General features: G+C 31.8%; 1 protein-coding gene across 6 annotated transcripts in view; it reads right to left on the bottom strand.

Annotated features, from left to right (window-relative positions):
* LOC143225318 (phosphatidylserine synthase 2-like) overlaps positions 1–27,136 on the bottom strand; it is a 48,042-nt gene that overhangs the window by 14,523 nt on the left and 6,383 nt on the right. For 2 of the 6 annotated variants that reach the window (XM_076454467.1, XM_076454470.1), the window contains exons 2-9: positions 23,033–23,238; positions 14,884–14,985; positions 12,858–12,940; positions 8,214–8,281; positions 5,841–5,975; positions 3,649–3,699; positions 2,932–3,045; positions 81–314 (exon numbers count right to left, since the gene is read on the bottom strand). In XM_076454467.1, coding sequence (XP_076310582.1) covers positions 81–314; positions 2,932–3,045; positions 3,649–3,699; positions 5,841–5,975; positions 8,214–8,281; positions 12,858–12,940; positions 14,884–14,985; positions 23,033–23,214 — 969 coding nt within the window. In that variant the 5' untranslated portion in view covers positions 23,215–23,238. Of the gene's footprint in view, positions 1–80; positions 315–2,931; positions 3,046–3,648; positions 3,700–5,840; positions 5,976–8,213; positions 8,282–12,857; positions 12,941–14,883; positions 14,986–22,233; positions 22,362–23,032; positions 23,251–27,136 lie in introns of those variants that run through there. The other 4 variants (XM_076454469.1, XM_076454468.1, XM_076454473.1 and 1 more) reach the window with 4 other exon arrangements.

Here is a 27,136-nt window from a genome sequence, read left to right as displayed (position 1 = left end):
TTGAAGGAAAAGATAATTTTATAATACTTATTTCTTAATCATTCTTTAACATTTCCATAGCACAGTATTTACAGACTTACAATAAAAATTATGCCTAAAACAGAAAGCCAACGACTGAGAGTAATAGTCGGTTTCCAGTCAAAATCAATCCAGCTATGTGGTCCAAACTGGGCTGCAATACGCCTCAGTTTTCCAGTATATGTAGGAATGTTCCACAAACCTCGCCAGTGATAAGGCTTCATGGATAAGTACTGAAGAGTCTTCATTCCAAAATATATACCCAATCCATTACAAATCAGTGCATCCAAGATCCACTAGAAGAGAAAAAGTCAGTAAACTATGTGGAAATGTTCAAAGTGTCTGTAGTTTCAAAGAACAGACTTCTAAAACTTAAACATTTCAGTTTTGCCACACTGCTAATTTTAAGAAAACTTGATACTTTAACATTAACTAATAACAAGGAACAATATCTTTAAACTTTTGTAATATGATGCCTTTCTTTACTTCTTAACCTTCTCTCCATAGAGATCTTTTTCTGTCGATGTCATGAGTTTTTTGCGAGTTACATTCAAATTTAATTAAACTACTTTATTATCATAGTATAGAAATAAATATAACAAAAACTTAGCTAATAACCTATATTTTAACTGTGTTTAAGAGTTAAGATCTTATTGTTTAAGGCAATATAAAAACATATCTAGAATTTTTCTTGTGTGAGAATTGACATTTTCTCTCAAGATTTTCCCTCCAAGAAGTACAAAATTTTCACATAAATTCCTTATTATAATTTTGTCATCACTAGTTAAAACAAGTTTTCATAGCCTTCAATCTTATTTGTTCAAAGAGCCATAAAACAGACAACCAGATCCCTCTGTGCTACATCCACCTGTCATCTCCTCTTATTCAAAAAATACCAACAGTTCTCTATGATGCAATAGGTCATGGTTCAAAGGCCATGTCATCACATTTGTTTACTTGCATTCAAAAGCTTACTGAACGACTATTTTACAAATTTATGTCAACAACTTTGGGATCAAATTGTAGATTATAATTCAAGCTTTAATATTATATATGATTTAATTTCTTTATTTAAAGTAAATGTTAAAAGAAGACACCTAAATATAAAGTTTAATGAATCATGTGGTATGTTGAATGCAGCACATTTTAAAATCATGTTTGTAATTTCAAACTACTAAGTGCAGTTTCTACACATTTGGAACTCAAATTACTAATATTATAAAGCTAGAATACAAAGTAAGAACCTCACATCTTTTTATTTTGCTGAGATATGGCTTATGCACTGAATCAAACACAATGGTTCCATTCACCTCTTTCCATTTTTGAAAATGGTCCCTTATATGCATTGCATTTAACTTCAATATATGACATAGTAACCAATCAAGAGCTTAGAATGTCTCCAGTGTTTTCTCAGTCATTTTAATCTGTGAAAAGGCTACCATATTCTTTCAATCCAAGATTTCAAGGAGATAGGTTGTGTCTCAAAGTTTCATATTTTTTAAAAATCTAAATACATCTTAGTTACTAAGCTTAATAAAGTATAATGGAATTCTAAAATATCAGTGTAGTTATTTTTGATTTTTTGCTATGCAACTGTATATATAAAACCTAAAAAAAATTTTGTTTGATTGTTTGTTTTTGAATATTGTGCAAAGCTCCACAAGGGCTATCTGCACTAGCCATTCCTAATTTAGCAATGTAAGACTAGAGGGAAGGAAGCTAGTCATCACCACCCACTGCCAGCTCTTGGGCTACTCTTTTACTAATGAATAGTGGGATTGACCATAACAATATAATGCCCCATGGCTGAAAGGACGAGCATGTTTGGTGCAACGGGGATTCAAACCAGTGACCCCTCAGATTATGAGTCGAACGCCTTAAGCCACCTGGGCCAAGCTTGTTTGATATCCTCCATGTGTAAAATTTTAAAAGGCTTAGCAACATATGTCCATCAGCAACCGAGTGCAAAGGTTGTAGCAAAAAGAGAATTGTTTGCTTTACTTCTCGATTTATTGTTCTGTATTTTAAGAAAAATAAGATTAAGAATTTATTTATAAATAGTAATAATATATTTTTGTATAATAAATGAACTTTGACTGTATATTACAAAATACTAGTCCACTAAAACAGCTAAGTCTAAAGGTCAGTTTTATGTTATTGAAAACGTAACATGAGTGCATGTGCACTGCACCAATACAAGTTATGTAATGTTTGCTAGGCATGACTGGAAGGTCAATATAATAAAAAATATACAGATATATAGAATTATGAGACTTAAGCTACTTTGACTAAACATTTGTTTTTTGTCTTATAATATGTAGTCATTTTAGCACGAAAAAAGCATAATTTTTATTTCCTAATTTTTTTATGATGGTTATGATGTTGTTTAAGTGACAGACACCACACAGAGTAAAGAAAATAACAAAATATAAAGTCTTACTGAAAACAACCATTTGAAATGTATTTAAAAGGTTTCAGAGGTTATGCAAATAATGTTTGAGGTTTTTGGCACGAAGAATAGTTTTTTAATCGTAACATGAAATCACTTTGCACTTAAGACTAGTAACGAAACAGACTATTTTCACAAACATCTTTAATAAATCTGTATCTTTAATAAAAATATTTTATTAAAATTGTAACTTTTTGTATACAAAATACTTGCAATCTTTACTAAAAGTCTAACAAATTTTGTGAAAATACACATACTGTATCAAAAGTTATGGTGTAAATACTTAATGTGTGCTCATGTGCAGATGAACTCATGTATACCATACTGAACCTGTAGTAAAAGGGTTAATGCTATTTTTTTTTTTTTATAACCAACAGAAGTCAAGCTTTTACCTTGTTCAGCAACAAATTGTTTATTTATACAATTACAAACCATTCAAAAACTCTATGCTGCATATTACGTACATGATCCCACCAGCATTCACTAAAGTTTGGCAGCTGGTGCTCTAGTGTGTACTCCAAGACCTCAAACATGATGCTGATTACAGAACAGAGCCACCAGTCTCGTAACATCAAAGTCTGAAATGCAAGGAAAAATTGGTGATAAGATAGTTTAAAAATGGCATCTTTATTCATTAATAATACTAATAACTTAGATCACAGTCTAAGTACATATAGTATTGGATCATAGTTGTACTGAGTCTAACTCAGGTGTGTAATATTCTGTTATAGTAGGCTGAAATATCAGTTAAAGATCTATCAAAACAACACAGTAATTTAGTAAAAACAATAAAAACTATTACTACTATGCCACTAATTGGGAGGTTTTACACAAATGATACTTGAAACCATCAGTATTTGGGGAAACTCCATAAGTACAGAATTGAGAAAAAATAAGACAATTGTACATTTCACAAATACATCACCTATTCATGACCACAGTTTCACTAGTAAAGGTTTCATCAGGTGCCTTTACTGGTAAAACCATGGTCACGAATAAACGATTTATTTGAGAAACATACAATTGTCTTGTTTTTCCTCAATTCTGTAGAATTTATTTAACACCACAAATTCACACACACACTTTAATTACCCCTAATAACATTATTTTGCTTCAATAAACTAAAAGGTGATTTAAATGTAATAACCATCATATGAAGCATGTATTATTATTTAACTTACCTTGACCCACCAGCCAATGAAATGTGTTGGTACAAATATATCCAGTTTATCCTGACAAACCAGAAACAAAGAAGGTTAAACATTAACTTGTATGCTATTTCTTGCATTAGAACTAATGGCATGGTTATATTTTGCCTTGTAATTGTCTCAAAGTAAATATGTATGGAAGTAAAACAAAATTAATAAGATATATTTCTTGTATGGTGTATAACCTTAATTACTACAAACCTTTAGCTTAGAAAATAAACAACGACAGAAAACAGCTAACACCTGTTGTTGCACACAGTACAGCCTTCAAATTATTATACATAAAACTTCTACCCATCTCCACATTACCTGTTCTCTACATTGAAGAGTCAGTGTTGAGTAGGAAATGATTAGCTTCCATTTCAGACAATAAAGCATTAAGTATTTCAAGATATATCATCAAATGGAAGTAACTTTACAGACATCAAGTGTTAGAAATAGCTCAAAGTTCATCAATAATTTTTATCCTCATTTAAGTAATACAAAAGGTTTTGGTACATTGTATTAAAACGTTTTTTAATATAAAAATCATGTTTCAATGACATTTTATATTAAGTCACTTTTTTCCTTTACTTGGTATATAGTAGGTAGTGTGAAGCTACCAAAAACAGACCACTTTTAGGAATGGTATTAACATCCCTTTCTGATGCAAAATATTCATATCCTCAGATTATTAAAATGTGTTTAGGCTGTAGTTTAAAAATTTAAACTTAATGGCAGTGGAAAACAATGAAATATTGGTAAACTTGGGGCACTAGGACCATCCAGGGAGAGACTAGTAAAAAGCACTGCATCTTGTATTAGTGAGAATCTATGAACATTAAATCAGTGGTAAAAGCTCTCCATATGCCCAGATAACAGCACAAAAGTAATCAAGAGCCCTCATCTGTGAAAACAATGCAAGTCAATGTACATATGTTGCTTCCATAATATATTGTTTTCAACTTTTTAAAACCTGAAGCAACTACAGAATACAATTACATATGAAGACACACAAGTCAAGCCACTGTGTACAGTACCTATAGATTTCTGTACAATAAGTCTTTTAAAACACAGTTTGAAAAGTTGTGTTATCATATATGAGATAACTTATGGAAAGCATGATTGGAGGAGAAGTGTGCTTCAGACAATGGCCTCAGGATGGAGACAAATAGAAACTACATTATAAGGCTATTGTTAAGATTCATAGTTGTCAAACAGAGGATGGTTGGACATCAAGACTTGGACTGTAATAATGTGGTGATGGTCCAAAATCATTTTAATATAATGCATCAACTTTTGCATTCTGAAAATCTATAGTACTAGCAATAAAGAAAGTTTATAGATTAGTTGTTTCTTTTAAATAAAATGAGTTACAACTGATTTTTAAAACGAAAATGGATGCAACTCAATAATGTAAATACAACATTGTTCATGAATAACCAGAAACACTAGGCTTAAGTTGTTCATCAAATAACTATCATGAATTACCAGAAACACCAGGTTTAAGCTACTAATGTTGATACAAATAATTCTGAGGAACAGCAAACAACAAAGTCTGAATTTTTGTCTCTACATTTCCTTTCTATAAATTAAATTCTTTATATGCTTTACAAATTGTAATGACATGCACTTTGAATATAACACTGAATCCTAATCACTTCAGTTAAACAGTTACAAAATTGTGATCTCAGAATGATTCATGACACTTGATTTTGAAAGTGATTGAAAAAATATTAAGGTCATCTAAAATCAGTTTGTTCAATGAACAATTTCATTACAGTGAGAGAGAAGAACATACAAGTACTATAAACATCTATATTGAAAACAAAGAAGCAATATTATGTCAAACAAACTTCAATAAACATGTTACACAAACTACATGATCACAGTGTCTGAATTAACACGGGTTTTATTCTCAAGAAATAGCTTTATTTATGTACTTAATTTTCAAATGTAATAAAAAATCCAAATAACTTAACAGATGTTGAAATGACACTTTATTTTTGTTTTTTTGATAACACCTTTCTGGACTAGCAACAAATAAGACAGATTTCGAGCTGACTATTACCATATTGATTAATAGAAAATCTAATGTAAATATACATTATTTTCTACACATACATAGAAGATGAAGTATTCTCAAAAGTATGATAATCAGATCATAAAACAATACATAAACTCACCCAAAAATTGTGCCATGGATCTTCGGGGACATCAGGATCATAAATTAAACAATTTCCACCATAATCTCTCTCTGCTAGAGGTTTTCCTAAATCCTTATCAATGTGTTTTAATAATGTGCGTGCATCATCAGGATGCTAGAAAATAAAAATAACCAATATCAATTTTTTTTAAAACATAGCCTATTTCTGTATTTTTTTTTCTTTCAGAAATCCAATTTTTGTACTTAAAAGTTGGAAGCATGCAATAATCATCTGTAATAATAGAGCATGTCTGTGTGTATGACCATCATAGCTCCAGAAGAAAAGAACCTAGAAACCCAATAGAAACAAATAGGAATCAGACAGACAGACACTTTTATTATAAATGTATAGCCCATCAAAAATGTAAAGGCAAGTACAACCACCCCATGTACGGCCTGTCAAAAATGACGAGGTAAGAACTACTATCCTGTAGTATACCTCCTAGTATATTATTTAGATTAACAATTCCTAATATATATAGAAAAGTCAGTGTTTTAGTAACAATGCATTCCAACAATGACTTTCATGTGATGCTGCTTAGCAACAAAGTATAACTTAATATTGCTGTTAATCTTTATACTGAAAGTATAAAATGAAATGTATGAACAATAAAAATTGTAAAATATTTGTTGAGTTTTTAATTTAGAATCTTCATTAATTAAATGGGCGTCTTTCTTAAAAATGCTGGGGACATAACAGAAAATATCTTAATTCAGAGACAAATTAAAATTGGCTCAATATTTTTACTCTCATGATAAATTTTATGTACTTAGTTGTAGGCTAGGCTATCTTTACTTATGTTTTAACTTCAGACTTATTTATTAACTACTTCTTTAAATCATATCAACATTCACTACACTTACAAGATTTTAGAGCCCCCCTGCCACTAAAATTGTAATAAAAATATGAATTTATAACAAAACTGAAACAAAGGCTGCAATTCATTTGCATAAACCAAAAGAGGCTCAGAGTTGAAGACCATGTCTACCTGTAGAATGCTAAAATAGGTTCAGAAAACACACACACACACACTGACATAGTCATCTAGAATATATCAACCTAATAACCCAAGTAAAACCTAGTACTCTCACTAGTTTTAAAAATAAATCTATTTATCTAAAAGTTAGTGGATACATACCATGTGCCTTCCAAAGTAGACAAGATAACTTTTCAGATATTTACAGATTAAACAACATCAAGCTAGTATAAAGTACTTTTATATACAAAATAAATTTGTAATAATAATTGTTAATTTCTTCACTATTACTGGAGGACACAACTGTATTATTTAGATAATCTGAATATAAACAAAGTAAAATATAAAATAAAAGTTAGCACTAAATATAATGGAAGAATGAAGCTTTATATTTTATACTTCAGTGTTAATAATGAAACAACAAAACTACTTAAAACTTGGTTTCACATAATCTTAAAAATTTTTTTGTTTTAGGCCTACAGTGAAATCAAATATGGCTAACTGACTGCAGCAAACTACTTAAGTCTACAATAAGAGGATGCTCAAACTATGCTTAGAATAATATTTAACTGACTTTTGAAGGATGCTATACTTAGAATAATATTGAGGGGTGCTATACTTAGAATAATATTCAGCCAACTTTTGAGGGGTGCTAAACTTAAAATAATATTCGACCAACTTTTAAGGGGTGCTATACTCAGAATAACATTCAACCAATTTTTGAAGGATGCTATACTTAGAATGATATTCGAGCAACTCTTAAGGAGTGCTACACTTAGAATAACATTCAACCAATTTTTGAAGGATGCTATACTTAGAATAATATTCGAGCAACTCGGTGCTACACTTAGAATAACATTCAACCAATTTTTGAAGGATGCTATACTTAGAATAATATTCAACCAATTTTTGAAGGATGCTATACTTAGAATAATATTCAACCAATTTTTGAAGGATGCTATACTTAGAATAATATTCAACCAACTTTTGAAGGATGCTTTACTTAGAATAATATTCGACCAACTTTTGAAGGATGCTATACTTAGAATAATATTCAACCAACTTTTGAAGGATGCTACACTTGGAATAATATTCAATCAACTTTGAAGGATGTTACACTTAGAATAATGTGCTACTGACCTTTGAAAGCAGCTCAAAATGAGATCAAATATGTTATTGTGTAGACTTTTGTTTCCTCCTGTACATCTGATGGTCACATCTGTTCAGTGTGTAGATTGTTTTGTATTTTATAGCTAATTCAGCAGCAAACGTGTTATTTTCTTTATAAATTTCTTTTCAAAGATTCATGATAATAGACCATAGCTTCATAACAGTGGTTTATGTAATTAGCAAAACTTCAAAATATCTGAGCTTACCTGAAATAAGATAAAGATCAGAGCAAGTTCATAAACAATACTGACACAGAAAACAAATCTCCAGAGTGCTGGAAATATCAAAAATAAAGTTTTAGCACATTACATTTACACAGAAACAAACATGTGTATGTAAAGTAATATGTTATCTGAAGAACTAAAAGGCACAGCAAACCTTTCCATAATAGTTGTCAAATAAAACAGTTTGTATTACAAAGTAAATATTTCAATTTGATAGTAAATGTACAAGTAATAACAATTAGCGTTTAGTTTATGTTACTATTTCTACCACGAGTATTCTCGGGAGTTTATTTCAAGAATGAAGAAGTAACAGCTGAAAGTTGATACACTTTAGAGAACAAGGCATACAACAACTGATTTACCAGGGAGTGAAATAGAACAAAAATAGTTAGAAAAAGAAGATTTGACAATTACTAGAATATTAAATTTGTTAAAAAAAAATTAATACAAAGTAAAATAACTGTGATTATGCTATTCTAACAAATCTTGCTATTCATGTAAAATTAGCCGTAGTTAAGAAATGTTTTCTTAATTGGTGGATGTTGGATTTTTCATTTTCTTTTTATTTTGAAGATGGATTCTAGTCTTATTTTATTTTTTGTATGTAGCATAACACTAAATGACAACTAGGCAACAATATCCACTAAACAATAAAGCCAGACATTATCATTCATCACATATTCATAAAGCTTTCCCTTAAACTCATTTAGTTAATTACATCTACCACATCTGAAATCAACCCATTCCAAAAGTCAATCACTCCCTTCAGAAAAATATAGCAGTCTAAGCCAAATATGACTCCTACCTTGCTGAGGTTCATATTTTTGTCCCCTAGTCAACAATAAATACAAAACAGATAAGGAATCAATGCAATCAAGTTACCTTAACAACCTTAAACACCTCAATAAGATCCCATCTAACTTTTATTTTCAAAAGAAAACAATTTCAGTGATCTTAACGAATACAATAGCCCTTTCATCCCAGGTATTGCCTAGTAACAATCTTCTGATCCCCTTCCAATAGCTGAATGTCCTTCCTGAAGTAACAAGTCCTTGACTGAACACAATAATCTAAATGTAATCTATACAATGACATTATAGCCTCTCCAGGATGGTATTCAATATGTCTGCAGGTACAATATAACTATTTACCCTGCTTTTAACAACAGTGCACTTCTTGGATGGCTTAAGAGACTGCTGAACTATTGCACCATGATCTTTTTCTTCTATAACACTGATGAGGTTATTGCAATCAAAATGATAATTATAATTCAATTTGTTATATTCCACATGCATTTATTACAATGAAAAGCCATCTGCCATTTCATTCTCCAACTCACCAAATAATCTAAATCCTTTTAAAGCAATCCTGCTCATAGCCAGAAATACCCAAAACGTTAAAGTCATCAATAAGTTTAAATAACCTATTGACCATTCATCTATGCCATTAAAGTAAGTAAAAAGGAACAGAGGTTTTAACATTGCCCTGAAATACCCCACTTGTGAGATTAATCTGGTTTGATTGAGTTTCATCTATAACAACCCCCTTCTGTCTTCTATCTAGCCAGTTTTCTATCCAATAAGCCAACTTAGCCCCCATATCTACAGAGAACTTCTTTAACAAGTTTTTATGTAGCACCTTGTAAAATGCTTTCTGAATAACCAAACACACTAAATCACACCCATGCCTTATCTATATAAGCAGCAATATTTTCAAAGACTGGCAAAAGGTGTTTAAGACAAGATATTTCCCTTAGTGAAACCATGCTGAGTAACCAAAAAACTTTTAACCTTTGTTAAATAACTTTGTAAAGCAACTTTTATCAGATATTCAAAAACGTTTCCAGCCACTGATGTAAGACTAATAGGTCTGTAATTACCAGGACAATTTTTAACAATTTTAGCCAACTTCCAATATTCACGAACCTGTCCAATACTCAAAACATATGTTAGAGTTTTGAAGACAACTTACAGATTAAAAAGATGGTAAATACAAAAGTTGTCAAGAACTAGTAATTTATTAACCTGTTAAAGTATAGTTGAGCTTCAAACTTTTTAAAACTTCATGTTTGTTTCATCAGTCAGTATCATCTTTCCAAATACAAATATATACAGTTCAACATGCACAGGTCTATAAAGTTGTGAGATACTGAACATCCCTTATTAGGTTTTATAAAAGGTTTTCAGAATGTGCTGTTGAATCATAAATTAGGAAAGTATACAATAGTTAAAATGACAAGAACACTTTATTACTTGAAACACTTTATTACACATTATTAGAAAACTAAGTCACAGCAAAAATGGTATAATTATCTATTTAAACCTAAATAACCATAATAATATTAACAATCTGCACAGATCAGTTAAAGGATAGTCAGGAGTGGTGAAGTTATAGTTATGACATGTTAAACCACTGGTATCAAACCCTGTTAGCATTTTTCTCAGTTTGCTGTAATACAAATTAGTCAAGCAATCTAAAACTCAGATTAATGATCAATCAGCCTATGCTTGGTACAGTAAATTTGTACAATTTCATCACAATTGTCACTGTGCAAAGTGTTACAGAGTCTACACGCTTTGTGAACCAAGGCTAGATGTCAAAGATGATGTACGAATATTATATTCAGGAGAAGAGCTTTAGGACCAATATAAACTGACCAACCATAATAAGCTGTTGCAAAATGCTACACGAGTTCCACAGTGTTGTTAGAAGAATGTGGAATCACTTCTAAGCCAATAGTAAAACGTCTTCAACATCTGGACAAGGTACAACATTGTCCTCAACACAAACAGACCACTACTAACTGTTAACTCTCACTTAATGAATGCAATCATTGGGTAGATGATCCCCGACTGAATAAAATGGTTGAAGATGTCACTGGATGCCCTGTTAAATTCATATGGTTGGCCTGTATCACTAACATTAATCCCATTAACAAAGACATAAAATGACTAAATTACATTGGTGACAAGAACATATCTAATGGATATGTGTTAATTAATATTCTTTTATAAGAATCCAACATTTCAGCAGTTACATCAGTATACTCATTTGAACAGACAATCTAGAAGCAGATACATTACCAATTTCATACAGGAACACGAAGTTTAGTGTGAGCAGGAATAATGCCACACAGTATAAGAGGACTACATAACAAGATCCTCTGTGCAGGCATTATGTTTGACTTGAGCCTAATAATTGATTGCACCCAATCCCATCATGCTGGGAAAAGGGGAAGGGGTTGATGCATTTCATCATAAAAGAGGAGTTGATGGAACAGTACAGTCTTTGTGCTCACACAACAGTAGTCTTAACGAGCACATTAGGAATACTCTCAGAATATACTTCACATCAGAGACACTAAGCATCCCATCCTATGACTACAGACATGAAATATCTCCACCATGTGATTCCAGACTCTAAAAATGCTCTAGGAGTATCTTTTACAGTAGCAAATATACAAGTAATAAATTATATTTATCATTGCTTCCACAGTGAGAATTCAGAAGTTATGGAGAAATAACTGAAGGTAGGAGCTGTCTTTATGACACAACTTTCCAACTACAGTTTTAAAAAAATACTTCAAACTCACCAACATCAATTCTAGGAATACAAGATCAGAAGAAGGCTGTCCTTTGATGTTTACAGTAATTATAATTCATACCCACTTGAACTGTTTTTATGAACTGTAAAGTCATCTTATCCAAACATTCATTTATCAGTGTAGGCTGAATGAACAACCTCTTATAATCCATATCACAACTGTTCATTAGATGCTCACTTTTTTTGTAAAAATGAGCTGATAGGGGGTGGTTAACTTTACTTAATACATGTAATAGTGATTTTTATCTTGCCATAGATGAAGTACTATGAGTTCCAATTATCTTTTAATTGAATTGTGTAGTGTACATAAGGTTTTGAATAATATATTTTATCAATAATTATTTAATATTTTAATTTGAACTAAAAATAGAAACAATTGGAAATCCTAATCTCGATTGATTATTATTGTGAAAAATACTTTAACTATAATTTTCACTAATTAAAATAATTGTAATTTCAATTAAGTGTATGATATTAATGGATGCAATTGTTGTCCATAGCAATTGACTAAATTGTTCAGTTGTAGCCATAACTGACTGTTCTAAAACAAGTCATCAACTGTACACAAAGGCCTATTGTTTTAAATAACTAATAAATAAATAAATAGATATAACTAATTAAAATCATGCTTTATCACCTTAAGAAAAAGTGTCAAACCATGACAGTTAATACATGTTTACTTTTTTAATTTGTTCAGTGAAATGTGTGCAAGTTGTTTTCAAACCATTTACATCTATCACTAAAGAATACATTAGTATTTGGTTGTTTTATCCTAGTCAATCTGATGAATAAGGTGTGTTGCATCTTGTGAGCCTGATGAGCTCTGTTATTGACCAAAATTTGTTGCTGGTAGTGAATGTGGTGGACAGTGTGGTTGAAATATTACATACTTTTCTTCTTGGTAGAATCTTAAGAGACTGAACGCTGAAAAACACAATAAGCTTAATGCTATTTTCTTACAAAATAGGTAAAATTAATTATAAATGTTTACTATATGTAATATTTGGAGAAGATATTAGATACCTGGATGAGGTCTTCGAAAAGGTCCATCAGGAATCTGGGTCACACCCAGCAATAAGAACACTAACACACAAGCAATAAGGCCCCTGCAGAAAGTGTTATCAATTAAAATTAAAGGGTTTTCTAGATACATACTGAAAATGTTTAAACTGGAGAAACAGAGCACACTAAAAACAAAGTAAAAAGTATCATAAGGCTTCCAACTAAAGAGTGACATAATAAAACAATTATGGTATTTGTTGAGTATGTTATCATCGCTCTTATTCCTTAATTATCTAGAAAAAATAATTGTGATAATTTGGCTCAATCTATAGAAAATATATATGTGAAACTAAATGTTAGAATACTGTACATGAAGTCTGTAATGACACATGGCTGTGCAAATATGTTTCATGCACAAACACATACACACAGGTAGCACATTAACTTACTCATTAGTAAGTTATGGTAGATTTGAATGCATTGGTTGCTAAGGGGAAGCCAAACTCAAATTATGTTATTATAGTTTATGAAAGTCCCAGATAATCATTCTTTAACATTCTGCTCCTTCTAAATAGCTGATACTAAAAAAAGTTGTATATATTTACATGTGCATTTGTCATAACTTGCAAGAGAGCATGCTTCAAAATACTATGTAATTGCTTATCCCTGATAGAAGCAAAATAGAAACCCTATAACCTGAGCACTTTGAAAAGATGGACTATTTTTCTCCCACTCTGCCCTTGAAGAAGAATGGCCCACCCTTTGAAAGTGCTAGAGTTATAGGGTTTCTATTTTGTTTCTATCAAGATTTCTTGAACCTATGTGTTTTTTCTAAAATCATAATTGCTTAATTTGGTATTATATTTAAAGAATAAGTTTGTTACATTGTAGCCTCGACTAACAGTAATAATAAGAAAACTTTTCTGTCCTTGAAACAAACACATTATATTCACTTATCAAACCAAACTTTTCATTCACTCGGAAAATGCTTACTTAATTTTTATTGTAAGTACATAAAAACCTAAAGTTTTCGCACTTTTTGTTTCACTTTAAAAACCAAATCCAAAGATTAGAAAGACGTATAAGATCAGTACAAGTGAGAGTATTTAAGTATTTCTGTGTGGTTTGGTCTTTACCATCCAACAAACAGACATTTGGTCTATAAATTGAAACTCAAACACACAGAGCATTTTAACTTTGGATGATGTATTGATTTCTATTGTTCTAAACATGTTCTATTAAATACTTCAAGTTAATATACTGTGTGTTGTAACCTTTATATCAAAGTCATCAGTGAAATATTGATTCATTACCAAAGTAAGTAAACTTCCCAATCTGTACACAGATATTTCTGTATAATTTGTCTTATTTTAGCTTACAACATCTCAATGTTCAAGTAAATAAATCATAAATGAGCTAAGTACAATGTAATAAAGTAGGCGACCAAGTGTTTCTTTGTCATAAGAAACATCCACCAGCTTCTAAGTATTTTAATAGTGATCAAAAGAGAGAAAAAAAAAAATCAACCAAAAATTTTCACACAAGTTAAAAGTAAACATTTAATCTACATGTAACTCACAAATATAATGCAATAATATTAGAGCAAAAATAACATAATTGAAAAGTTTTCACACAAGTTAAACTAAACATTTAATCTATATCTCAGGATGGCTGGTATGGGTATTAAAACTTTTAATAATAAAGCAGAGAACAATGTTTCAACCTTCTTAGGTTATCTTCATGTTAATGAAGGTTGAAACATTGTTCTCTGGCATATCAGTAAAAGTGTTAATACCCTTAGCAGCCATCCCGAGGTATATTTTTACTTCATGTGGGTTTTTTGTCATCACGAAACATTTAATCTATACATAACTCACAAAAGTAACACAATAAACTTCAAATATTAATGTGAAAAAATTTAATAATAATCAGACACATTATTTTCTTACAATTTACAAACAGAATACTAAATATAACAAATTACCAACATTATACATTTAATTATAAATAAGATACCCGAAAAGAAAAAAAAAGTACTATAACATACCTTTTAGCATTGTACAGCGGGTCATTAATAACAGGTTCAAATATGGCAACATAAACTAGAACACAAGACAATAGGAATAAAACTGTAAGGGTATGAGCTCTCCTGCAAAGAAAGAACAAGTACTTTACTTTATTCAATAGTTATATACAGTTGGTTACATTTAATTGAATAAGATGATAATTTTACATAATTATATAATTAATAGAAGTATATGAATACACAATGCATTTATATATTTTCACTGTTGTTACTGTAGACTTTTTCAATTACTTGAAGAGATATAATAGAAATAACAAACTGATTAATATCACAGAGATAATCAACTACTGTAGTTTACTTGACATTCGTGGAAATTATCTTTTGCTGTTTTATACTGAAACTTGTTTTGCAGGTTTTAACTCTCATGGAAAAATGAAATTGAAAACGTGTCAATTTTCCATTACATAAATTTATAAAAAAAAGGTTTTTAGAGATTGTCCCATTTCTCATACTGTAAGCCTTTGCAATCTCATCGTGTAACTGAACCGACATGTTGGAAATCCAACTACTGAAAGCAATGGACTAGTCTGGACGTATTACGGCAGACAATACAGGTAATTTAACTTACATCATGTCTTTGTTTGCCATTTCCAGATTGTAACTTATTATTTGCATATAGCTTATTGAAAACAGTTACTGAAATGGCTTAGCAGGTATAAAATTACTTTTAGTTTTTTTTAGCAATATCAAAGAATCAGTCATAATTTCATTACATACCACTTTCAAGATTTTTTTGTAGAAATTAATAAAATCGGCCAATCCTCCCAAAACCAGTTAATGCAGAGAAGATCATATGTTTAGCAAAGAAACCAAATGGCCCACCTCTACTCACTGGAGAGAAGTACAAGATATTGTATAAAGATGGCCCAGTTCAATCGTAGGGTGTTCAACTGGATTTATAAATGTACATACCTTAAAAACAGCAAAAGTTAATTCCACACAAATAAGTAAGTTACAGTAAGCAGGGCTTCCGTAAGCCATTAGTCACATCGCCATTGGCGAAAAGAAACAGCCTGTGGCTAAAATATTTAGTGTTGGTTTTGCCACAGTGGCAAAAGATAATAATTTTTCGGTCTTGGATGGTTTTCCTTTATTTATTCTGCTCAAGTTTCGGTCTTAACAGCTTTTGTGGTTTTTATTGCCATCCATGCCATTAATGATGACAAATGACCAGAGGCACCCCCCAGAGAGTTGAAGAAAGAAGAAATGCCTTTAAAAACTACCACTAACTGTAATCTATATTTTCTTTATACATGTATTTTTATGATTTCAGGAATATGATAACTAACAATTTAAATTAAAAAAACAATACTCAGCTGTACTAATGATTTCTTTTATTTTCATTTCTTATGCTACATGTTTGATTCTGCCTGTGGTACATAAACAGTAATTATAGAAAACCTGACTTTCATCAAACCAACATATGGTCTGTATCAAAGTGGAAATCCCAAGTTTCATTTGACATGTGTTTGAATTGAGATCATGATAACTCCAAGATCAGATAAAAAGACGTCTAAACAGTTAGATATATAAAGGTTTTTTAAAAAGAAGGTCGAAGCAATAACATCAACTAATGGTGGGAAATCCACTTCCAAAAGAAAAGACAGCTCTGAAGAAACTGAAGCTTGCAGCAGTGATCAAACTGTCGGTGTAAAAAAAAAAAAATATACCTGCGATTTTCACAGAGTTGTTAAAGAAACCATGTTTTCACAGTTTCCTTGGCTGGAACATGTTTCCCAACAAAATACATTTCATTGCAAATTATGCAGGGACAACAAAAAGACAAATATTTATACCATCACTGGGAAAACTGCTACTAAGCCTAAAAAAGATGACTTGGTGAAGCATGCACAGTCAGAAGATCATCGCAGTGCAGTAGCATCACAAGTTTTGAAGAAGGACATGTCAACTGCTGGTGTGAATGTGTATGTGGGGTGTAAAGGTGGCATTCAGGCACAGATGGCCACATTACTTGTACAAACAAAGGAAGCCATCCCAACTGAGAAGTTTCATTCCCTCCTTTGACTACAAGTATTCAATGTAAGAATATTATTCATTCTAGTATTAATAAGATACTTTGTTTTCTACAGTATTTTCTTAAAACAAAAGGCAATTTGACAATTTTCTAAAAGTGAAACATTTTGAAAATATCTATCAAAAATTAAGTAGCTAGCCAACTCTTCCAAATATCTTTGTTTATTACTTTAATTGGTAGTCTTATTTCAAAATGCAAGTTCTTATATATTTTTTAACAGGGAGTGACCTCTCTAAAGAAATTACAGACTCAGTCACAAAGTGGAACAGAGAGCTTCGTATACACCCACAGCCAGTCTCTGGATGATATGTACATTGCCCTAAATCATGTAGTTTAATGCAGGCAGACTTTCGGGCATCGCCTTTTCCATTTTTTGCTCTTGAAGCAGATGAAGTAACTGATGCAGGAAACATCTCTACACTGATAATTTATATCAGGTATCTTTCATCATTAGGTGAGGTTACAAGTCGATTCCTTGCTGTGCATGAGCTGACCAACACTGGGGCTGATTCTATCTACAACACAATGCACTCAGTCATGGCAGATCAAGGATTGTTTGATGTTGACTTGGTTGGACTTGAAACTGATGGTGCAAATGTCATGGTGGGAATAAAAACAGATGTTGCTACAAAATTTAAGGAGAAATGCCCCTGGATAATAACAAGTCATTGTTTGGCACACAGATTACAGTTAGCAGCTAAAATGGCAGCAAACCAGGTGCCATACCTTGTGAAGTACATTTCAGTTTTGAACCAGTTTGCAAAAAGCCCAAAATATTCTCCCAAGTTGTGTCGGGTTCTGGAAGAAAGCAAAGCATTGCATGGAGAGAAAAGCAACAAAATCAAGCAAGTGTTCTTCACACGATGGCTCTCTTTTAATGATTTCATCTAAGCACTAGTCAACTTTATTGCATCTGTGATAAGCTACCTGCAGGTTGAAGCAATGGAATATGGTACTTCAGGCTGAGCCTTGCTACATGGTCCAGTCCAGCAAATGTCATGTTACAGCTTTGTCATGATAACACATTTTTTGGCTGATGCTGTTGGCATTCTTGGACTTTTGTCAAGATCTCTACAGAGAGCTGATTTATCTTATGATCAGGCTAAAGCAATTATTGATGGGTCAATTCTGTCAATTCAGTTGCTGGTACACATCCCTGGTCCTTACACACAGACTGCACTGAAGAAACTCCCACAAGCTCCTGATACCAGTGGTTACACTTCTTACAGAGACCATGACATCAAAGATATTGATAAAAAACGTGAAAAGTACAGAGCAGCTGCTGAGTCATTTGTTGAAGAGGTGGTCACAAGGTGGTAGCATTCCCAGACACTAACATCATGTCATTGCTTTCAATATTTAACCCATGTCACAGCAGAGCAGTATTTGATGAGAATGATCTGAAGAAACTCATCCAGCACTTCTGTCCTTTTGTCAATGAGGAACTGACTGAATGGCTGCTACTAAGAAACATAATGGAACAGGATGCTCACAAAAACAGAAACATGAAGAGCTTCTACAAGGAATACATCCACCAGTCCCATCAAACCTTCCCAAATCTGTCTCAGCTTGCAGCAATTGCATTAATAATTCCAGTTACATCTGTTGACTGTGAGCAGGGAATTAGCAGGTCCAACAGCATCAAAACAGATGCCAGGAGCAGTCTGTCTGTGGCCAAGACAGAAATGTTACTGAACTTATCCATGGAGTCCAAACCTTTAGATCATTTTAACTTCAACTCTGCATTCAGATACTGGATCACTCACAAAGACATATGTTGGTATCATTGCTTGTTGAAGAAATGTGCTTCAGAACCTCAGGTGTCAACTTTTACCACATCTCCTGTTGAGAATGATTTGGCTGAAGAGCTGCCATTGGATTTATATACTTACTAGTCATGCTACCGTATTCTAGTTTTAAGTCATTTTTATTTGTTTGTGTTATTTTGAGAAATGTATCTCTTTATTTTCCTTTATCATGTTTATTTTGTTATTTTTGGTAGGGAAGATTGCTGGGGAATAAAAAAAAATAATACAAAACTTAATGTCTTGTAGGTAGAGTTTCACATAATTACAACTATTTTTTACTGTATGGAATTGATGCATATGAAAAATCACACACCACACTGTTTTTGGCAACCTAAAATTGTGGCTGAACAACTGTCACTGTGGCTAAAAGAAAATTACTTTGTTTAGCCACAGTGGCTAAGAGAGTTATTTTTCTAGTGGAAGCCCAGGTAAGTGAAATTAATTTTTGGTTGTGAGTGTTTTTGATAAATTGAAAGTTAACATTTTCCTATATCAAAAATATATTACTGATAATACTTATGAAAATGAGAGAAAACTGCAATCCTTCTCAAGCTGTTCAAATTTTGGGTAGAAAGGACAAGTTTGGATACAATGGAGCACAAGTGGAATGGTAAAAAGCCCTGTAAACATGAATCATAAACACATATGAACATTGAGGATCACTAGCCAACAGAAAATTAAAATAAATCTTAAGAGAAAAGTGATGTAAAAAACATGATTCTAAAGGTTTGAATGGTGAATGAGATAAGGAATGGAGAACCATGACAAAATTCCAATTAGGAACCCAGAGAGGATGTTGAAGAAGGATAATCCAAAATATTTCAGAAGAAATACAAAACCTGGGGCTCAAAAACTTTACATCTCTTAAAAAAATGAAAAGTAGCAGAGAAAGCTCCTTTAAAAGGGAAATAGATGAAAGAAGCAAACCTTTGTTGGAGATCTATCTCAAAAATTGAGAAACGTGGCACAGTGGGATGAGACGAATTAAGACCATGTTTGAGAAAAACCACTTAGTAAAAAAAAAACTGTTTATAAATGAAGGAAGTTGAAAAGACAATTACTCAGAGGTCAATCCCTGACATTGTACAATGGACCACATAAACAGTAGGCGTGAAGTTGTAGTGAAGTATCTAAAGTAAAAACATTATTCAGAACTACACTTTTATATAGGTTAATGAGAGATTTATGACAGTATTGCAAAATTATAAATAGTATTAGATGAATGTTTCAACTATGCTTTCTCACAAGCAAAACTGCCAATTTAAAATATATACATACTTTGACTAAGTTTTTTATGATCTAAGCTATAGATTTGCAGGATATGTTGCAAAATATTATTGTGAAGTGCTAACGAAAGGAGAATATTAAAAAAGGATATGTTATACAGGGTGCTTTCATGTAGATGGAGAGAACTGCAAGATTTAACTTGCTATGGACAATATAGCAGGTTTTAAAGGTTGAAGCAAGTGAGGTAATGTTTAGGTGGACAGAGACAGCAACTTTTATGGAAATAAACCTGAAGTGTGAGTTGAGGTAAGTATTATCAGAAATATGTTTTCAATATAGGAAAATATTAACTTTCAGTTACATGGAATTGTCAAAAACTGTTAGTATGTTTGTTTTGTAGGTATGGTTTGGAATATTACCCTTATGTTTTGTCATTACTATGATTAACTCAAGGCTGTTTTCAGATTGATTGATTAGTTAGAGTCATCGAAGTATTACATCTTGCAACTTCTGTCAGGATGATCATATCTACCAGTAGGTGTACAATCTATTTGTACACACCTCATGAATGTAAGGGTGTGACATAAGGACCAATGGTCACATAACTAGCCACAGTGATGCTTATTTGTCTTCATCTCGTATCTCTAAAAACCGTTTAGCCTTATTATAAATAACTTACTTAGTAGAAGCTAGAAAAGTAGTCTGGGTTACTTGTTTTCACACAATACATCACAAGTTAATATTAATTATTCTTTCTTTGCTCAAGAAAATACTGATTACTAAATATTCACCTATGCTTCTCAGAAATCACAACACAAAGCCTAACAGCACCCTGACAGTAACACTTATTATCCTGTTTAATTATGACTATCTCTAGCTAGATAGGAAGCTATGAAAAGGGTAAACAATAGGATGAATGTTATGTGCAGCTTAACACTCCTAACAAAAAGACGTTTCTAGTCCTGATTTCTCCAAGCCCATTCCCCTGGCTGTGGTTTCGCTAGATAGTAGATAGTGACAGTGGGAATCTCGTTAATCCATTCATTAATGGATTTAAATGGCAATTTCATTTAAATACAAAATTATTAGCCTAATATTAATAACCTTTCAAGTTGCTCTGGGGCCTATTAGGCCCCACTTTTCGTAGGAGTGTTAAATACTGCCTTGTGCAGTAGGCTTCAAGTTTCTTCCTGCCTCAACTAGAAAAACCATAAATCATTTTAGTTTAGTTTTCTAACTTACTTTCACATCAACAACTTCTGACCTAAATGCTTATGATAATTTTTACACTTAATTATCTTTTTAAGTGTTCATACTGATAAAATATAATACATTCTGAAACATCTGTAACTAAAGATTTGATATCACTGATTTTAATATTTCTTACAGTACTTCGAGTTCCAACTAACAAATCATTTAAAACTTTGCAAAGAAGACATCTAAGTATTGCCACAAACTTCCTTGCAAAAAAATAAACATTGCACTGATTTTGTTTTTATAGGAATGGCATGAACTAGTTTTCATTATCATATACTGTGACATTACCTTTTACTAGTTCTATAATATGACATGTAAGGACGATTTTTTATAACAAAGAACCAGTTTTAGTTTCATCACAACAGTTTTGTGAAAGTTTGTATGGAGAAACCTAAAAAAAACAATACTAATCATGTTTTTGGCATGTTACAGGTTAAACACTACGTAACACGCGATACATTTCCACATACAACAGTTTACGATAAAAATACTTACACCTAAGTTGATGTGCCTGAAGGTGTCTGTTTTATTAAATGAAAGGCAGTTTGAAAATATCTCTATAAAAAAAGATCTAAAATAAGCCAAAAATAGGAAGTTCAGTCTCATGTGAAAATAATTCTCTCATAGAATTTAATCAAACAAGTTCCACTAATCACCTGATCAATGACATAAATATCCGCATTTACCAATACTGTAAGTATCAAGAAAAAGGATTTTTTTTATATGCTTGTAGTGATTCACAGATCAACAAACTGTAACCAGTCATCTTTACAAGAAAAGCTGTCATTAATGTTTCTTCTATTACTATATAACATAAACCATTAACAAATTTAATTATATGCTTGTACACTTATTTATTGCATACTTAAGGTCTCCCTGAACATTATCACTTTTCTTTTTTAACACTGGGGTCCTTTCAGTAATTATGCCAGTGATTACTAATTAATAAATAATGTGTCACAGATGCAGAACTGATTTACTTACATGTAACCTTACAAAAGCCACAATGAAATATTTCCAATGTTCTAGTTCTTGTTATTCAGCCACCCTGATTGTAACTAACTTTTTACATGTACTTGTCCAGCTTCTTTTCTAATCAAACCAATCTAACCAGCTTGGATCATAGTGTGTCTACAAACAAGACTTTCCTCATTTACATGGTATACCATGTAGAGTATATATCAATAATTAAGCCAAATAGGTGCTTATTCACTATGACATTGCCATTTTCTTTGTACAACTACCACACCGCATGCTAATGTAACTACATGCATCAAGATACAAACTTAGATTTTCAATTATATACATAGAATATATCATACTGTTTAGAAAAATTCCCCACAGAACTGTGTGTACATGATACACACTGGCCATTGTCTGAACTTTTAAAATCACACTACTGTCAGCTTTAGCAAAAGATTTATGGTTGGTATGACTGAATGAGCATTTATAAAACAAGTGAATAACTCACATTAACATTGTATATAACATTTTCATTGGAAATGAGAAAAGATAAAAATTCAAAGTTGGAAATATTTGTATATTGAAACAGACAAATATTTTTGCATGTAGTAATTAATTTATAGATTTATTCAGTAATAAATGTACAATAATAGCTGACAACAATTATAAACTGAACTATTTATAAAATACACATTGTATATACACTAAGAAATCCTTTAAAATGAGAAATACCTACATGTGCCATATATATGTGTAACAGTATTCTATCCTGAAACAATTCTACTTTAAAACCTCAAGATAAAAACAAGAGAAGTCATACCAAAAGAAAGTGATGGTTCCATCATCAAAGAAGTCTTTTTGTTTATAAGATTCCCAATCATGTGCAGTTGGGATGTAGTTTAACAATGCTGCAGGGATATTTCCATCACAGTTGGTTCTATGCATCTCATCATCCAATAAACATTCACCATCTTTCTCTTCAGAACTCATATTTTTCTTCATGTGGACCCAGTATTCTGCTCAGAACTAAATTCAGTTCTAATAAATGACAGAGCTTGAAAGCTTGCCTCACACACACCCACATTTATATTGGTTATTATTACACTTAAGAATCATCAGAACAGATTTTTTTAAAGCAAGTTCCTCTTTACTGAATTACTGCTGTACTGAAATACAAGTAAAGATAAAGCAAGATGGAATCCTGCTGTACTGTGATGTAAGTAAATATAAGGTAAGATGGTATCATATATGTGTAAAAACAGCTGGTATGGGTAGAGAAAGCATTATTTAGAAGAATGAAAAACATTTTGACCTTCTTCAGCCATTGTCAGGTTGACAAAGAAAGAAAGAGGTAACTGACCGATAGTGGACCACGTTTGAAGGCGGTTGTGTAATTGAGTGTAGGAATGTAGATGGCGTGATTAGATGTTTGATATATTTATTAATATAGGTATAAAGGTGCTCCTTTGTATTGGTTTATTTTGGGTTTGAGTTGTTGTATACATAAGGCTTCTTTAATTTGGTGTTTATGTTTGTTTCTTTATTTAGTATTTGGGTGTTTTCTATGGCTGTGTTTTGTTTATTTGACTTGCAGTGTTTGAAAATGTGTAAAGGTGATTTTTTGTGTTCTTTGAATCTGGTTCCCATTTTTCTACTTGTTTCTCCAATATAGAAGTCATGGCAGTTATCACATTGTATTTTATAAATAATGTTGGTATTGTGTTTGTCAGTGTAGTTTTTACACAGTATAGACCTTAGTTTTTGCCAAATGTTGGTTATTTTTCTACTGATGTTAGGAATATATGTTATGCAGCAGTATATGGATTTGTGATTTTTTTAAATTATGGGGTATATTGACTTTTAGTTGATTTCGCTTCTTTTCTAGGTGTGTGCGCATAAGATTTTCTATGGTTTGTGGAGGAAACTTGTTGACGTTGATGAAGTATTGTTTTATTTTGTCTAATTTGTTGTTAATTTTATCTGGCGAGCATAGTTTTATGGCTATGTTTATTTGGTTTTTAGTATGTTGAGTTCTTGTTTTGTTTCATGTGCTGAGTCCAGGAAGGTATAGTCCAGTGTGGGTGATTTTTTGGTAGATTCCTGTTTTAAATTGTGTATCGGTTCTTATAATTTTGAGGTTAAGAAATGATATTTGATTGCTTTCTTCCTGCTCATACGTGAAGTTAATGTTGGGATGTATAGAGTTAATGTGGTTGAAAAAATTAAGTGTGTGTTCTGTATATGTGAACCCCGAAATCGTGTCATCTACATTTCTGTACCAGAATAGTGGTGGATGTAATGTTGTGTTAATTGCTTGTGTTTCAACTTGTCATAAAAATATCGGCTAGAACTGGTGATACTGGATTGCCCATGCTTAGGCCATTTGTTTGTATATACAGGGTGTTCGGAAAGTCACTGTGCACTTATATATTTATTATCAGACATGTTTCAATATAGAATATAGGAGGTAAATATGAATGACAATTATAAACAATGTTGAAAGTGACCCCTGTTGGCATCAATACAGGCCTAGATCTTATTTTCTTTCTAAACACTGCTATCAGTTGCTGGCTTGAAATAGACTGAATAGACATATGATTATAAAACTGCACAGTGACTTTCTGAACACCCTGTAGTTGTAGTTGTTGAACATGAAGTTTGTCTTTATCATGGTGAATTCTATGAGGGTTGCTGGGAGTGTCTATTGATGGGTTAAGGTCTTGAATATAGAGTTCTAAGGCTATCTTTCAGGCTTCAGAGGTTGAGACTTCTGTAAAGAGGGATATGACATCAAAACTGGCCATTAAGGTTTTATGATTAAGTTGATTAAGGTTAGATTTGAAATTAAAATAGTCTTTGATAAATGAGTTGGCTGTTGTTACATATTTGGAGAAAGTCCATGCTATGCATTTACCAAGATTGTGTTTAAACGATTCATATGTGGACATTATTGTTCATAGTAGACAATTTGGTTTATGAGGTTTGGGTATGCCATATATTTTTTGTGTGCTTGAGTCAGTCTTGTGTAGGTAGGAATAAAGTGTTTTTGAAATTATGTTTTTATTTTTTTTTATTTTTAGTAGTATTTTGTTTAGTTGCATTTCATGTGTCTTTGTTGGATTTGTGTGTATTGGTTTAAATTTGTTTGTGTTTGAAAGGATGTTCTTCATTTTTTGGATGTATTCATTCGTGTTCATTATGACTATAGCATTACCTTTATCTGCTTTTAGAATTTTAATGTTTTTGTCTTGTTTTAGGTTTTTAATGGAATTAATGTCTCTTTTTGCAAGGTTGTTTTTTAGTTTTCTGTTTTGTGATATCATGTTGATGGTTTTGTGAGAAACTTCTTTGAAAATATCATTTAAGATGTTGTTTTTAAGTGTTTCTGGAAAATATTTTTTTTTAATTTTTTTTGGGAAGTTTGGCTGTTGGATGTCAATAGAATTGTCAAAGTTATCTTCTTTCTGTTGTTTTTGTTTTCTGTAGAAAGTGTCACAAGTCTCCTGTCTAGGTCTTCTAAAGATGCTTTAATTTCTAATGTTGGAATGTACCTCGGTGCTATTGAAGTTCAATCCTTTGTTAAGTAGATGCATCTCGTCTGTGTTTAACTGTCAGTCGGATCTGTTAATTATGAGGTCAGTCAACAGTTTGTCATGTTGGTGGCTTTTCTGTTGTTTGTATCTTAGTTTTTCTAGTTTTTTGTTGTGGCAGATCTTTTTGTCCCTGTCATTCCTAGTCTTGATTTGGTTTATGTTTCGTTGTATAAGTCCGTAAGTCTCTGGTTTAATGCAGCATGCCAGTTGATGGTCTAGGTTAATTTTTTTTGTTTCTGTAAGTCATGTAATTCTTTGTATTTTGTGTTTGATATGGACAAGTAGTTTTATCTGTAAATTTTTGATAATGTTTATGCACTGATTAAAATTTTTGATAGTACTAACAAACATAAACAAACGTAAAATTAAAGAAGCCTTACTTATACAACAACTCAAGCCCAAAATAAACCAATACAAAAGAACCCCTTTACACCTATATTAATAAATATATCCAACACCTAAGCATGCCCTCTACATTCCTACACTCAATTACACAACCACCTTCAAACATGTGGTCAGCTATCAGCCAGTTACCTATTTCTTTCTTTATGAACCTGACAATGACCAAGAAGGTCAAAATGTTGTTCACTTCTATAAATAGTGCTTTCTTTACTCATACTAGCTGTTTTTACACACAATTTTCTCTACAAGTGGGTTTTCTCATCATCACGGAAGATGGAATCCTGTTGTACTGCAATACAAGTAAATATAAGATGGAATCCTGCTGTACTGTAATAGAAGTAAATACAAGGGAAGTGGAATCCTGCTGTGCTGTAATACAAGTAAATACAAGGTTAGATGGAATCCTGTTGTACTGTAATACAAGTAAATACAAGGTAAGGTAGTATCCTGCTGTACTGTAATTCAAATAAATACAAGGTAAGATAACATCCTGCTGTACTCTATTACAAGTAAATACAAGATAAGATGGAATCCTGCTGTACTGTAATACAATTAGATACAAGGTAAGATAGCATCCTGTTGCACTTGAGAGTTTTTACTACTGTTTATAATGAATATAAAGTCATGATATTCATAGTGAAAGAAAAGACTTCACTATCTTCACAGAAAATGTTTTCAAAATCAAGTTAAGTCTCTTAACAGGACAGGTCATTAGAAAGTTTTATTTTAATTTGATTAGTTTATCTGCCAATATGTGTATTATAACCTCCTTGCTCAGGAAGGGTTAAAATTTACCATTTTATGGTTATAATGACAACCTAATATTTGAGGCATTTAATTTCATGTTTTTTTTAACTGGACCATTTTATTCAAACAGGGAAAAATCTAGCAGGGAGGAAAAGTTCATTATAGAAACTGGCTTTAAGAGT

This window comes from Tachypleus tridentatus, chromosome 9 (assembly GCF_004210375.1).
Source record: "Tachypleus tridentatus isolate NWPU-2018 chromosome 9, ASM421037v1, whole genome shotgun sequence".
Lineage (NCBI taxonomy): Eukaryota > Metazoa > Arthropoda > Merostomata > Xiphosura > Limulidae > Tachypleus > Tachypleus tridentatus.
Note: the sequence above shows the minus strand (reverse complement) of the source record. Positions and strands in the feature narration are given on the sequence as shown.